The sequence below is a fragment of the Coregonus lavaretus genome, assembly GCF_964263955.1.
Source record: "Coregonus lavaretus genome assembly, chromosome: 1".
Lineage (NCBI taxonomy): Eukaryota > Metazoa > Chordata > Actinopteri > Salmoniformes > Salmonidae > Coregonus > Coregonus lavaretus.
The window spans coordinates 999439-1015890 of record NC_139988.1 but is presented as its reverse complement, the minus strand read 5'-3'; the positions used below and the strand labels follow the sequence as shown (position 1 = coordinate 1015890).

Below are 16452 nucleotides of genomic sequence, written 5' to 3'. Positions count from 1 at the left end.
GAGAGAGAGAGAGAGAGAAAGAGGGGGAGAGAGAGAGATTAATGCTTGTTCATAGGAGACTTATCTTCCTTGTGTAATTTCCCCCAGCCCCTCACATCTTCCAGTGGGAGTATAGGGCTGAAAATACACTATAGCTATTTGGAAGCCAGATGCTACCTTCTGTGTTTGTGCAATAGTGTTAAAGGTTAAATGTTACACATAGCAGAGATATCTACACCAGTGTCTTACATACAGCAGCGATATCTACACCAGTGTCTTACATACAACAGAGATATCTACACTAGCGTGTTACATACAACAGAGATATCTACACCAGCGTGTTACATACAGCAGAGATATCTACACCAGTGTCCTACATACAACAGAGATATCTACACCAGCGTGTTACATACAACAGAGATATATACACCAGCGTGTTACATACAGCAGAGATATCTACACCAGTGTCCTACATAAAACAGAGATATCTACACCAGCGTGTTACATACAACAGAGATATCTACACCAGCGTGTTACATACAGCAAAGATATCTACACCAGCGTGTTACATACAGCAGAGATATCTACACCAGTGTCCTACATACAACAGAGATATCTACACCAGTGTGTTACATACAACAGAGATATCTACACCAGCGTGTTACATACAGCAGAGATATCTACACCAGCGTGTTACATACAGCAGAGATATCTTCACCAGCGTGTTACATACAGCAGAGATATCTACACCAGCGTGTTACATACAACAGAGATATCTACACCAGCGTGTTACAAACAACAGAGATATCTACACCAGCGTGTTACATACAGCAGAGATATCTACACCAGCGTGTTACATACAACAGAGATATCTACACCAGCATGTTACATACAGCAGAGATATCTACACCAGCGTGTTACATACAACAGAGATATCTACACCAGCGTTTTACATACAACAGAGATATCTACACCAGCATGTTACATACAACAGAGATATCTACACCAGCGTTTTACATACAACAGAGATATCTACACCAGCGTCTCTCACATCATATGTGCTTTCATCTGTGTTCAACTGCAACAAGCAACAAGGCATGTCCACACATTAAAAAAACGAATTGGATACACTGTGTCAGGGTATCAACATAGTAGCACTGACACTGATATGGGGACACGCACACGCACACACACACACACACACACACACACACACACACACACACACACACACACACACACACACACACACACACACACACACACACACCATCCAACGCCACGCCATCTTCCACAAGGGTTTTGCATCGTACCTACCCAGCTGTTGACTTGCTGGAGAGTACTCCACACATGGCTCCACCAAGAGATGCACACACACACGCACTCCCCCACCCCACTGAGCATCCCTGTTTCCTCAACACAATCCCCCTGGTCCTGTTTTCATCTCTTTTCACAGACCAGATAGAACTCGGCTGGGTCCCAAATGGCACCATATTCCCTACATAGTGCACTAGTTTTGACCAAGGCCAAAAGTAATGCTTTATATAGGGAATAGGGTTCAATTTGGGACGCAAACCTTCGTCTAACCAAACACCTCCTGCAATTTTCAATGTCCTCCGTATCCAGTGGTCTGATAGTGGAATCAAACAGAGAGCGCGGTGGAGGACTAGATGGTTCAGTGTAACTGCTTCCATGCTTCAATTTCTACCATTCACAACACAAACAACCACAGCAGCTTATCAGCCCCACCGCATGGATGAACCAACAGGTACACTGTGGAGTCATCAGGTCTCTGATAAACAGGAGGAGGACAAGGAGGAGGACAAGGAGGAGGACAAGGGGAGGGGAGGGAAGGAGGAGGAGGAGGAGGAGGAGGAGGAGGAGGAGGACAGGGGGGGGGGGGAGGAGGAGGAGGAGGAGGAGGAGGAGGAGGAGGAGGACAGGGGGAGGACAAGGGGGGGAGGGAAGGGGGAGGAGGAGGAGGAGGAGGAGGAGGAGGAGGAGGAGGAGGAGGAGGACAGGGGGAGGAAGAGGAGGAGGCCTTTTTCCTTGCTTGTAGAAAACAGCAGTTAGAAAGTGCCATACTGCTGTAGGTAATATAATCATAGGAAGCCTGGTAATGTGGCCCTGTCGTTGACTGTAGGTTATTTAAAAACACATCAAATCAAATCAAATTTTATTTGTCACATACACGTGTTTAGCAGATGTTATTGCGGGAGTAGCGAAATGCTTGTGCTTCTAGCTCCGACAGTGCAGTAATATATGACAAGTAATATCTAACAATTTCACAACATATACCCAATACACACAAATCCAAGTAAGGAATGGAATTTAAGAATATATACATATATGGACAAGCAATGACAGAGCGGCATTGACTAAGATACAGTAGAATATTATAGAATAGAATACAGAATATACATATGAGATGAGTAATGCAAGATATGTAAACATTATTAAAGTGACTAGTGTTCCATTTATTAAAGTGGCCAGTGATTTCAATAGGCAGCAGCGGCCTCTAATGTGCTAGTGATGGCTATTTAACAGTCTGATGGCCTTGAGATAGAAGCTGTTTTTCATTCTCTCTGTCCCAGCTTTGATGCACCTGTACAGACCTTGCCTTCTGGATGATAGCGGGGTGAACAGACAGTGGCTCGGGTGGTTGATGTCCTTGATGATCTTTTTGGCCTTCCTGTGACATTGGGTGCTGTAGGTGTCCTGTAGGGCGGGTAGTTTGCCCCAGGTAATGCATTCAGCAGACCGCACCACCCTCTGGAGAGCCCAGCGGTTGCGGGCGGTGCAGTTGCCATACCAGGCGGTGATACAGCCCGACAGGATGCTCTCAATTGGGCATCTGTAAACATTTGTGAGGGTTTTAGGTGCCAAGCCAAATTTCTTCAGCCTCCTGAGGTTGAAGAGGCTCTGTTGCGTCTTCTTCACCACACTGTCTGTGTGGATGGACCATTTCAGTTTGTCAGTGATGTGTACCCTAAGGAACTTGAAGCTTTCCACCTTCTCCACTGCGATCCCGTCGATCTGGATAGGGGGGTGCACCCGCTGCTGTTTCCTGAAGTCCACAATCATCTCCTTTGTTTTGTTGACGTTGAGTGACAGGTTATTTCTATGGCACCACACTCCCAGAGCCCTCACCTCCTCCCTGTAGGCTGTCTCGTCATTGTTGGTAATCAAGCCTACTACTGTTGTGTCATCTACAAACTTGATGATTGAGTTGGAGGCGTGCTTGGCCACGCAGTCATGGGTGAACAGGGAGTACAGGAGGGGGCTGAGCATGCACCCTTGTGGGGCCCCAGTGTTGAGGATCAGCGAAGTGTAGATGTTGTTTCCTACCTTCACCACCAGGGGGCGGCCTGTCAGGAAGTCCAGGACCCAGTTGCACAGGGCGGGGTTCAGACCCAGGGCCTCGAGCTTAATGATGAGCTTGGAGGGTACTAAGGTGTTGAATGCTGAGCTATAGTAAATGAACAGCATTCTTACATAGGTATTCCTCTTGTCCAGATGGGATACGGCAGTGTGCAGTGTAATGGAGATTGCATCGTCTGTGGATCTATTGAGGCGGTAAGCAAATTTAAGTGAGTCTAAGGTGACAGGTAAGGTAGAGGTGATATGATCCTTGACTAGTCTCTCAAAGCACTTCATGATGACAGAGGTGAGTGCTACGGGGCGATAGTCATTTAGTTCAGTTACCTTTGCTTTCTTGGGTACAGGAACAATGGTGGCCATCTTGAAGCATGTGAGGACAGCAGACTGGGATAGGGAGAGATTGAATATGTCCATAAACACAACAGCCAGCTGGTCTGCGCATGCTCTGAGGACGCGGCTAGGGATTCCGTCTGGGCCGGCAGCCTTGCGGGGGTTAACATACTTAAATATCTTACTCACATCGGCCACTGAGAAGGACAGCCCACAGTCCTTGGTAGTGGGCCGCATCGGTGGCACTGTGTTATCCTCAAAGCGGGCGAAGAAGGTGTTTAGCTTGTCCGGAAGCTAGACGTTGTCACGGTTTCGGCCGAGGCGGCCCCTCCTCCTTGTTCGGGCAGATTTCGGCGGTCGTCGTCTCCGGAGTACTAGCTGCCACCGCTCTATGTTTCTTGTTTGATTGGTTTTGTCTGTTTGTCACACCTGTTTTGTGTTATGTCTCAATTAGCACCCTATTTAGTTTCCTTGTTGTTAGTTAGGTGTTGTGTGTAATTGTTCCATGTCGTGTTGCTGCGCTGCATGTATTTTGGTGCGCTATTTTGTGCTTTCCTCCTTGTTTGTGTTTTAGGAGTAGTTTACGCACTTGTTGATTGCGCCCGTTTGTATACGCCTGTGCGCGCTTTTCTCGCCTCCGGGCTGGTTTTGGATATTTATTGTGATATCTACTAAAGTATTTTTGTTGGACTTTACTTCTGCCTCCTGCGCCTGATTCCACACCACACCTACCATAGCAACTCCTGACAGAATTACACACCACATATGGAATCAGCAGGAGCACCCACCGACATCATGGAGGAGCGTCTTCGCGGTCAAGAGGATCGAATCAACCAGATCGGGCACGCCTTGGACCGCGTAATGAACACCCTCCATCGATGGGAAACCAGCGGGGTACCCACACCCCCACCTATCGCACCATCACCATCGGACAGCCCGCCCGTCCAACTACCGGAACCCAGTGGGATTCGGCTCTCGCTCCCGAGGGCGTACGACGGCACCGCTGCCGGGTGTCAGGGGTTCCTATTACAAGTGGAACTCTACCTTGCCACCATACACCCGGCGCCCTCGGGATACGAGAGCGTTTCCGCCCTCATCTCCTGTCTCACCGGCAAGGCGTTGGAGTGGGCCAACGCCGAATGGAGGGGAATAGACGCCGCCACAGTCACCTATGCGGAGTTCTCCCGCCACTTCCGTGCTGTCTTCGACCATCCACCAGAAGGGAAGGCGGCGGGGGAGCGTCTATTCCACCTCCGACAGGGGATGAGGAGCGCTCAAGAGTTTGCGCTGGAGTTCCGGACTCTAGCGGCCGATGCAGGGTGGAATGAGAGGGCCCTCATAGACCACTTTAGATGTAGCCTTCGGGAGGACGTCCGCAGAGAGTTAGCGTGCAGGGATACTACACTAACATTTGACCAGCTGGTGGACATGGCCATTCGGCTGGACACCCTGCTCGCGACCCGCGGACGTCCCAGGTGGGGGCCTCCCATTCCACCCTCCAGCGCCTCCGAGCAGAGCCCGATGGAGCTTGGAGGTGCTGGCGCTAGAGGGAAGAGAGGAGGGAACCCGAGGGGGGCAGTCTCCTGCACCAACTGTGGCCGCGGAGGGCACACCGCGGCTAGGTGCTGGGGAGGGTCCCCTGGTGAGGGAGATGGCAGGTCACACATTGGGGAGTCCTCCCAGGTGAGTAGGCGCCCTACTTACCCAGAGCTTTCTGTCGTACACATTACATTACCTGTTTGTTTCCCACAGGTTGCACCTCGTTCCCAGCATAAGGCGCTAGTCGATTCAGGCGCAGCTGGGAATTTTGTAGATCGTAAATTCTGTGTTAAGTTAGGGATTCCCCTCCTTCCAGTCGATAAACCCTTCCCTGTACATGCCTTAGATAGTCGTCCGTTAGGATCTGGGTTAATTGGGGAGGTCACGGCGCCACTTAGGATGATGACGCAGGGGGGTCATGAGGAGACGATTCAACTCTATCTGATCGACTCTCCTGCGTATCCGGTGGTACTGGGGCTTCCCTGGTTGATTACCCATGATCCTACGATTTCGTGGCGAGAGAAGGCTCTTAAAGGGTGGTCTGCTCAGTGTGAGGGGCTATGTCTGGGTGTTTCCGTAGGGGCGACCTCGGTGGAGAGCCCGAACCAGATGCCAGCACTGCACATTCCGCCTGAGTATGAGGATTTGGCACTCGTGTTTAGTAAGACCAGAGCGGCAAGGTTGCCACCTCATAGACAGGGGGATTGTGCGATAGACCTCCAGACAGGAGCTGCGCTCCCGCGGAGCCATGTGTATCCTTTGTCACAGGAGGAGAAAAGGGCAATGGAGACTTACATTGCCGAGTCTCTGAGACAGGGCTACATACGGCCCTCCACTTCTCCCGCGTCCTCGAGCTTCTTTTTTGTGAAGAAAAAGGATGGAGGTTTGCGTCCGTGTATTGATTACCGCGGTCTCAATCAGGTGACTGTGAAATATAGTTATCCACTCCCGCTGATTGCGACCATGACGGAGTCATTACACGGGGCACGGTTCTTCACAAAATTGGACCTCAGGAGCGCATATAACTTGGTGCGCATTAGGGAGGGCGATGAGTGGAAGACAGCATTTAGTACTACCTCAGGCCATTACGAGTATCTCGTCATGCCATATGGGTTAATGAATGCTCCATCAGTCTTCCAATCGTTTGTAGATGAGATTTTCCGGGACATGCAGGCGCAGGGAGTAGTGGTGTACATAGATGATATTCTTGTGTACAGTTCTACTCGGGCCGAGCATGTAGCCCTGGTGCGCAGGGTATTGAGGAGACTGTTGGAGCATGACCTGTATGTCAAAGCCGAGAAATGTCTGTTCTTTCAGGAGTCAGTCTCCTTTTTGGGTTACCAGTTGTCTGCGTCAGGGGTGAGAATGGAGGTGGACCGAGTGTCCGCCGTGCGTAATTGGCAAACCCCAACTACGGTTAAAGAGGTGCAGCGGTTCTTGGGTTTTGCGAATTACTACCGAAGGTTTATCCAGGGTTTTGGACAGGTGGCAGCTCCCATAACGTCTCTCCTTAAGGGGGGTCCGGTGCGCTTGCAGTGGTCGGCTGAGGCGGACAGGGCCTTTGGGAGACTGAAGGACCTGTTTACCTCGGCTCCGGTGCTGGCGCACCCGGATCCCACTTTACCCTTCCAAGTAGAGGTGGACGCGTCTGAGGCCGGTATCGGGGCAGTTCTTTCACAACGGTCCGGCACACCACCTAAGCTCCGCCCCTGTGCTTTTTATTCTAAGAAGCTCAGTCCGGCGGAGCGGAATTATGACGTAGGGGACAGGGAGCTGTTAGCCGTAGTACAGGCCCTAAAGGTGTGGAGGCATTGGCTTGAGGGGGCTCAGCACCCTTTCCTCATTCTGACCGACCACCGTAACCTGGAATACATTCTGGCAGCTAGGAGACTGAATCCTCGCCAGGCTCGATGGACTATGTTTCTCGCCCGGTTTGTGTTCAAGATCACTTACATCCCTGGGTCCCAGAACGGGAAGGCAGATGCCCTGTCCCGGCGGTATGACACGGAGGAGAGGTGCGTGGAGCCCATTCCCATACTACCGGAGTCTTGTCTGGTGGCACCGGTGGTGTGGGAGGTCGATGCGGAGATCGAGCGGGCATTACGCACCGACCCTAGCCCTCCACAGTGTCCGGTGGGTCGGACGTACGTCCCGCTCGAGGTCCGGGATCGGCTGATTTATTGGGCTCACACGTCCCCCTCCTCTGGACATCCAGGTATTGGCCGGACAGTGCACTGCCTTAGTACGAAGTACTGGTGGCCAACGTTAGCCAGGGATGTGAGGGTTTATGTCTCCTCCTGCTCAGTGTGTGCCCAGTGTAAGGCGCCCAGACACTTGCCCAGGGGTAAATTACAACCCCTGCCCGTTCCACAACGACCCTGGTCTCACCTCTCGGTGGATTTTGTTACCGACCTTCCCTCCTCACAAGGGAATACCACCATCCTGGTCGTTGTGGATCGGTTCTCGAAGGCCTGTCGTCTCCTTCCCATGCCGGGTCTTCCTACTGCCCTACAGACCGCTGAGGCTCTATTTACTCACGTCTTCCGGCATTACGGGGTACCCGAGGATATAGTGTCTGATCGAGGCCCCCAGTTTACCTCCAGAGTCTGGAGAGCCTTTATGGAACGGTTGGGGGTCTCGGTGAGCCTTACCTCGGGTTACCACCCGGAGAGTAATGGGCAGGTCGAACGAGTCAACCAGGATGTGGGTAGGTTTCTGAGGTCATATTGTCAGGGCCGGCCGGAGGAGTGGGCGAGATATGTGCCCTGGGCTGAGATGGCACAGAACTCTCTCCGCCACTCCTCCACGAGACTAACCCCTTTCCAGTGTGTGTTAGGGTACCAGCCGGTTCTGGCACCTTGGCATGAGAGCCAGATCGAGGCCCCTGCTGTGGATGAGTGGGTGCGGCGCTCGGAGGAGACGTGGAACGCTGCACACGTCCATCTGCAGCGAGCCATCCGTCGACAGAAGACGAGCGCCGACCTACAACGCAGTGAGGGGCCAGTGTACGCACCTGGAGATCGAGTCTGGCTCTCAACCAGAAACCTGCCCCTCCGCCTGCCCTGCCGGAAGCTGGGTCGGCGGTTTGTGGGGCCTTTTAAAGTCCTGAGGAGATTGAACGAGGTGTGTTACAGGTTACAACTGCCCATTGATTACAAGAATATTAACCCCTCGTTCCATGTGTCTCTCCTCAGGCCGGTGGTAGCTGGTCCACTCCAGGACTTTGAGATTGAGGAGACTCCTCCGCCCCCGTTGGACATCGAGGGGGCTCCGGCGTACACTGTTCGGACCATCCTGGATTCGAGACGCCGGATGGGGGGTCTCCAATATCTCGTGGAGTGGGAGGGGTACGGTCCGGAGGAGCGGTGCTGGGTGCCGAGGAGGGACATTCTGGATCCGTCCCTGCTGACCGAATTCCATCGTGGTCATCCTACGCGCCCTGCTCCGCGTCCTCCTGGTCGTCCCCGAGGCCGGGGGCGGCGCACGGCTGGAGCCGCGCGTCAAGGGGGGGGTACTGTCACGGTTTCGGCCGAGGCGGCCCCTCCTCCTTGTTCGGGCAGGTTTCGGCGGTCGTCGTCTCCGGAGTACTAGCTGCCACCGCTCTATGTTTCTTGTTTGATTGGTTTTGTCTGTTTGTCACACCTGTTTTGTGTTATGTCTCAATTAGCACCCTATTTAGTTTCCTTGTTGTTAGTTAGGTGTTGTGTGTAATTGTTCCATGTCGTGTTGCTGCGCTGCATGTATTTTGGTGCGCTATTTTGTGCTTTCCTCCTTGTTTGTGTTTTAGGAGTAGTTTACGCACTTGTTGATTGCGCCCGTTTGTATACGCCTGTGCGCGCTTTTCTCGCCTCCGGGCTGGTTTTGGATATTTATTGTGATATCTACTAAAGTATTTTTGTTGGACTTTACTTCTGCCTCCTGCGCCTGATTCCACACCACACCTACCATAGCAACTCCTGACAGACGTCAGTGTCGGTGACGTGGCTGGTTTTCCTTTTGTAGTCCGTGATTGTCTGTAGACCCTGCCACATACGTCTTGTGTCTGAGCTGTTGAATTGCGACTCTACTTTGTCTGTATACTGATGTTTTGCCAGTTTAATTGCCTTGCAGAGTGAGTAGCTACACTGTTTGTATTCTGCCATATTCCCAGTCACCTTGCCATGGTTAAATGCGGTGTTTCGCGCTTTCAGTTTTGCGCCAATGCTGCCATCTGTCCACGGTTTCTGGTTAGGGTAGGTTTTAATAGTCACAGTGGGCACAACATCGTTTCAGTGTATTCGTCTAAATTGTTTTCGCAAGCTACCCGGAACATATCCCAGTCCGCATGATCAAAACAATCTTGAAGCGTGGATTCCGATTGGTCAGACCAGCGTTGAATAGTCCTTAGCATGGGTACTTCCTGTTTGAGTTTCTGCCTATAGGAAGGGAGGAGCAAAATGGAGTCGTGGTCAGATTTGCAGAAAGGAGGGCAGGGAAGGGCATTATAACCATCCCAGAAGTTCGAATAGCAATGGTCGAGGATTTTAGCAGCCCGAGTACAATAGTCGATATGTTGATAGAACTTCGGCAGCCTAGTCCTCAAATTTGCTTTGTTAAAATCCCTGGCTACAATAAATGCAGCCTCAGGATATGTGGTTTCCAGTTTGCATGAAGTCCAGTGAAGTTCTTTGAGGGCCGTTGTTGTATCGGCTTGAGGGGGGATATACACGGCCATGACTATAACCAAATAAATTTATCTTGGGAGATAATACGGTCTGCATTTGATTGTGAGGTATTCTAGGTCGGGTGAACAAAAGGACTTGAGTTCCTGTATGTTACTACAATTACACCATGAAACACCATGAAACACACACCTCCACCCTTCTGCTTCCCGGAGAGATATTTATTTCTGTCTGCGCGATGAACTGTCTGGCTGGACCGATTTTGACAGAATATCCCCAGAGAACCATGTTTCTGTGAAACAAAGTATATTACAGGCCCTGATGTCTCTCTGGAATGAAATCCTTGCCCTGAGCTCGTCGACTTTGTTATCCAAAGACTGAACATTAGCGAGTAGTATACTTGGAAGCAGTGGGTGGTGTGCGAGCCTCCTAAGTCGAACCAGCAGGCTGCTCCGAGTGCCTCTCCTCCGCCGGCGATGTTTTGGGTCAGCCGCCGGAATCAGTTCAATTGCCCTGGGGAGAGCAAACAAAGGATCTGCTTCGGGAAAGACGTATTCCTGGTCATAATGCTGGTGAGTTACCGCCGCTCTGATATCTAATCGTTTTTCCCGGCTGTATGTAATGACACAAAACACTTCCTGAGCTAATAACGTAAAAAATAATACATACAAAAAAAAAAATACCACAAAGTTCCCTAAGAGCTAGTCGCGAGGCCGCCATCTTCGTCGGCACCAGGTCTCCGTCGGCGCCATTGACTCTCACAGAATTGACATAATGCTGTGAGGGTCAATGAAATGCAAATAGGGAAATCTGTTCAGTAGATACCATCTGCATCCAGAATGGCACCCTATTCCCTATGTAGTGCAGCATTTTAAAAAAAAGTACTGCATTGTATAGGAAATAGGGTGCCATTTGGGACTCATACACTGTGTAAAGCACTTCAAATCCATCACAGCAGGAATGGATGTTTCAGTGGAATGTGACAGGGACACATCCATCACCACTAGTCCGCTCTACACATGAGTAATGGACAGAAAGCTCCCAATGAAAAGCCAACATATAGCGCCTGGAAAATGACTAATTTCATTATCAACTAAGGTACAGTAGAACATTCTAAAGTGCTCTAGTTTCCCTTGGTTCATTATTCGGTCAATGGCCATACAGTGACCGGAGCCAGAATTCAGACAAGCAGGACAATCCTTTTTTAAAAGTGTTATTTTGCATGTTTTTAATTAATCAAAGTTAAAGTGAAGACTTGAATGTAAAAAGTAGGATAAGAGGGTGGGTCCGACAAGTGTTGGATACCACGCTCACATGTCCCAAAGGCAGTGATGGTAACCACTAGGCTAGACAAAAGCCCAGGGCATGACCGTGTTCTTACCTGTAGGATTAGGAGGACACACACACACACACACACACACACACACACACACACACACACACATCTCCTTACCCGTGGCATTGGGAGGACACCTGTTGAAGGCCAGTTCTCCTGAAGGTGTTCTTTTCCACACCATGGATACAGCATAGTCCTCCAGACAGATCTCATACGGCGCTGGGTAGGGAACCATAGACATTGCTGGGTTATTGCTGACTCAGAAATATGTATAGGCCAGAGGAGGCTGGTGGGAGGAGCTATAGGAGGACGGGCTCATTCAGGGAACAGAACCGGAAAACAGAAAATAACAAAATTATTTGAGGAACAGAACCCGAACCATAAACTAAAGTGATCTATACTGTTCCGGAAGATAACCATTATTTTAAAAGCATGGGAACCGGTTAATAACGTTATTTTAAGTCGCAACAACGCGCCTATGCAAAGCCTTCACTCTGTCACTCAGAAATGATGATTATTATTATTCCAGCGTCTGCCTGCCAGCTGGACATTTTTGCCAGTTGGTGTACATTTGTGTGTAGGCTACCTGCCATTCCCCTGTGAAGCATAGGTTACTGTAGCCCCTCCCCCTGTGAAGCATAGGTTACTGTAGCCCCTCCCCCTGTGAAGCATAGGTTACTGTAGCCCCTCCCCCTCTGAAGCATAGGTTACTGTAGCCCCTCCCCCTCTGAAGCATTGGTTACTGTAGCCCCTCCCCCTCTGAAGCATAGGTTACTGTAGCCCCTCCCCCTCTGAAGCATAGGTTACTGTAGCCCCTCCCCCTCTGAAGCATAGGTTACTGTAGCCCCTCCCCCTCTGAAGCATAGGTTACTGTAGCCCCTCCCCCTCTGAAGCATAGGTTACTGTAGCCCCTCCCCCTCTGAAGCATAGGTTACTGTAGCCCCTCCCCCTCTGAAGCATAGGTTACTGTAGCCCCTCCCCCTCTGAAGCATAGGTTACTGTAGCCTACTGACAACGTTACAAGCGTAATTCAGAAATTAGGGAGAGATGTTTAATTAGAGAAGAATGGATTTACTTTTTCAATGCTAGTTAAGGATACTATAGTTATCACGTTTCACATTGGATTTATTAACTACAAAAAGGTAAGACGTGATTTTAATTCTAGTGCTGCTCTGCACACACAAGCTTGTTAGCTAGTTAGCTAGCTAACGTTTGCTCTGGTCCAACGTTAAACCAACTCGGAAGTTCAAAGACATTCAAAGTTCCTCCATAGAAGCTGCTCCTCCGTAGTGGGCCTAATTCAGATAATGCATGTCATAACAAGATGCCCAGCGCTTCAAGGCAAGCTTCCTCCATACTCTCTCGCTCTCTCCTCACCCTCAACATTCCAGTTGCATCTCGCGCCCTACACTGTGACTGGCAGCCCAGTGTGTGTGTTTGTCTTTCATTATGATTGAAACATGCTGTTACGGCAAAATACAATTTGCTATTAACGACTTTCCTATACAGATTAAATGGCTTACCCGCTCCATAGCAAGCTGCTCTGGGTGCACTGATCAGTAAAGTTATTTAATGTAGAGATAAATGTAAAAAAAATTATATATATTTCAGAGGTTTAAAAAGGAACAGAAAGGAACAGAAAGGAACAATATAAACCGGTATTTTTTTGGGTTAGAACCAGTTCAGAACTTTATTTTGCTGGTCGGAACAGTGGAACGGAATGAAAAAAAAGAATGGTTCTGTTCAGAACAAAACGATTGGAAAATAATTTTGGTTCCAACCCCTGGTTTCCATATGTTTGATGTGTTTGATACCATTACATTAATTCCATTCCAGCCGTTACAAGGAGCATGTCCTCCTATAGCTCCTCCCACCAGCCTCCTCTGACTTAGGCTATGTTGTCTGTAATTGCATAAGTGTAGACTAGATTGTAACTAGATTGTAATACATGAAAATGCTATATTTCAAAAATGTTTTCTTTGTGTTGGATTAAACTGGATGCTTAAAATAGAACAGGTCTGAAAAAGATTGATAATGGGAACTGCTTCCCTACAGTCCTTACTACTAAAACAGACACAATGCCACTCTTTACAGGGAAATAATGGTCAAACAAAAGCTTGAATTTGCATTAATCGCAGTGGTAGCGAACGGTCTCCATGGAGATTCAAACAAGTGAGTGGATCAACAACATCACCTAATATTAAGATATTAATCATAAATTAGGCCTACAGCTAGAAGCTAGTCTATCTCCATTCTCTCTCTCTCTCTCTCTAGTCTATCTCCATTCTCTCTCTCTCTCTAGTCTATCTCCATTCTCTCTCTCTCTCTCTCTCTCTCTCTCTCTCTCTCTCTCTCTCTCTCTCTCTCTCTCTCTCTCTCTCTCTCTCTCTCTCTCTGTTCTCTCTCTGTTCTCTCTCTCTCTGTTCTCTCTCTCTCTCTGTTCTCTCTCTCTGTTCTCTCTCCGTTCTCTCTCACTCTCTCTCAAGTCTATCTCCATTCTCTCTCTCTCTCTAGTCTATTTCCATTATCTCTCTCTCTCTCTCTCTCTCTGTTCTCTCTGTTCTCTCTCTCTTGCTCTCTCTCTCTATTCTCTCTCTAGTATCTCTCTAGTCTCTCTCCATTCTCTCTCTCTCTCGCGCGCGCTCTCTCTCTAGTCTCTCTCTCTCTCTCTAGTCTCTCTCTAGTCTCTCTCTAGTCTCTCTCTCTCTCTAGTCTCTCTCTAGTCTCTCGATAGTCTCTCTCTAGTCTCTCTCTCTCTCTCTATTCTCTCTCTAGTCTCTCTCTAGTCTCTCGCTAGTCTCTCTCTAGTCTCTCTCTCTCTCTCTATTCTCTCTCTAGTCTCTCTCTAGTCTCTCTCTAGTCTCTCTCTATTCTCTCTCTAGTCTCTCTCTAGTCTCTCTCTAGTCTCTCTCTAGTCTCTCTCCATTCTCTCTCTCTCTAACGTTCTCCTCTTAAAGCTACAGTCTGTGATTTGGGAAGCTGTTCAATTGTCATTTCAATTATTGATATTTACCCATTGGTTCTTGAAGAATAGACAATAACCTACAGTATGCATATCTAATGAGTTTAGTACAACTGTCAATCTTTATCATAAGCCAAAATATAAGGTTTTTATTACTCTGTTGTTGAATCCATTGTTGGATTGCAGACTGTATCTTTACATGCTCTGTCTGTTTTCAGAGCAGAAGCTGGGCTACCTACCCTCTGCTTTATGTAACTCGTTTCCTATCCTCCTACAGCTCCCTCTTCCTCAGCATAGAGGAAGATCATTATCTTCACGCCACACTTACAGTTAATTTACTCTTGCAGTCTCAATTATGGCGGTTATGGGGTTATCGTTACCTGGGCAACGCTGGTCACTGCACTTGCGGACTTCATCCCCCGTGCCCTCGCACTGTTGCCCGGTGACCGCCGCCCCCTGGCACACCCGCGACCGCCTCTGCCAACCCCCGTCACATGACTTGGAGCAGCCACTCCAAGGCCCCCAGGGATTCCACTGGCCATTGGCTGAGGAGGAGACAGATCAGTTAAACCACTGGCCATTGGCTGAGGAGGAGAGACATATCAAAGTTAAACCACTGGCCATTGGCTGCGGAGGAGCCACATCACTGTTAAAGAGGGGCTCTTTCTCAAATGCCTAAATATCTGTCCTCTCCTTGTGTCTCCTCCTCGTGTCCTCTCCTTGTGTCTACTCCTCGTGTCCTCTCCTTGTGTCCTCTCCTCGTGTTCTCTCCTTGTGTCCTCTCCTTGTGTCCTCTCCTTGTGTCCTCTCCTTGTGTCCTCTCTTTGTATCCTATCTTTATGTCCTCTACTTGTTTCCTCTCCTTGTTTCCACTCCTTGTTTCCTCTCCACGTGTCCTCTCCTTATTTCCTCTCCTTGTGTGCTCTCCTTGTCTGCTGATTGCCTTACCCACAGGGGGTACTTGAGAAGACTCATGAGACCATAGTCCTACTGGTAAAATGTACATGAGGGGGTACTTCAGGGGTACTCTGGGAAGAGCAACATTTAGTTGGTAGTACAGATACCACATGACCTTGAACATTCTATGTTCTATGTCCCCCAGGGGATGCAGCTATACTATGAAGTGTATCTAGAAAATGTGAATTCATTTTTACACAGACACCAGTAAGTGGGATTATATATACTGGGACACATGGGTTGTGTCCCAAATATGTGTCCCAAATGGCACCCTATTCAATATATAGTGCACTAGCTTTGACCAGGACCCAGGGAATAGGGTGCCATTTGGGACACATCTATGGACATGTTTTATAGTACCCAGAGATATAGTAAAAAATGAGTTTTGGGCAGAATTTTAGCCGGATTCAATTAATAAAATGACTGATAATACTTGTAATAATCAGGAATATGTCTCCTTTTATGGCTGGGGAGGCTGCCCTGGGACTGCGGTGATAACTTTCCTCACTTTGCCAATATTAAAACGCCTTTTATGATAAAGTTTCCCAAAGCAGTGGCATGTTTTATGGCTTTTTAATGAACACAGTAAAATCGAGCATTAGAAAAAAACAGATGGTCCCCCTCAGCTAAACAGTTAATCACATGACCTTGTCTGAAAGGTGGAACAACCCTGGGAAGTGGGACACACTCCTCTATTTCCTCTCTCCATTCCTCCTCCATCCCTCCATCCGACCTGTATTTAACCCCGTATCTACACACAGGTCCAAGGACTAACCTCAGTGGAGGTCTGAAATGGACAGAAATGATCCCAACCACGTCCATCACACAACAAGCCAGTACTGCAACGTTTACCTACTTCACACCAAGATTTGGTGTGAGAGCATTGATGTCTCCCAGTTTTCTATAACATTATCAATGCATTACTGTAAAAATCATATTTGAAGACGAGAGTTCCAGGGTTCTGACTTCATACATTCAGACTGCTAGCAGTCCACTAATACTAAGCTAACATCTAAGTGTTGGAAATACCTCTGAGACAGACAGTTTAGCGTAGCAAACACTGAACTACATGAATAACACATATACAGTATATCTAACAGGATTTTAATACATCTAATTGATGGGACATGGTCACTAGCTTTTTGGTAGCGTAGTTGACTAAGACATTGTCATGAGGGCGGCCGTGTGTGTTTGCAAGGCAGATGTTCTGGGTTCTAGTCTCTGTGTGAAAGTGGGACGGCTGAGCGAGCACAGTGACGTCCGTCACATGGACACACACACTGTGTCAGCCAGGCCCTGACCTGTCT

General features: G+C 48.8%; 1 protein-coding gene across 1 annotated transcript in view; it reads right to left on the bottom strand.

The window, feature by feature from the left end:
* adgrb3 (adhesion G protein-coupled receptor B3) overlaps positions 1 to 16452 on the bottom strand; it is a gene marked incomplete at its 5' end in the record, with an annotated part of 302913 nt that overhangs the window by 153145 nt on the left and 133316 nt on the right. Inside the window, 2 exons of the mRNA XM_084170757.1 lie at positions 11292 to 11445; positions 14569 to 14733. Coding sequence (XP_084026883.1) covers positions 11292 to 11445; positions 14569 to 14733 — 319 coding nt within the window. The remainder of the gene's footprint in view (positions 1 to 11291; positions 11446 to 14568; positions 14734 to 16452) is intronic.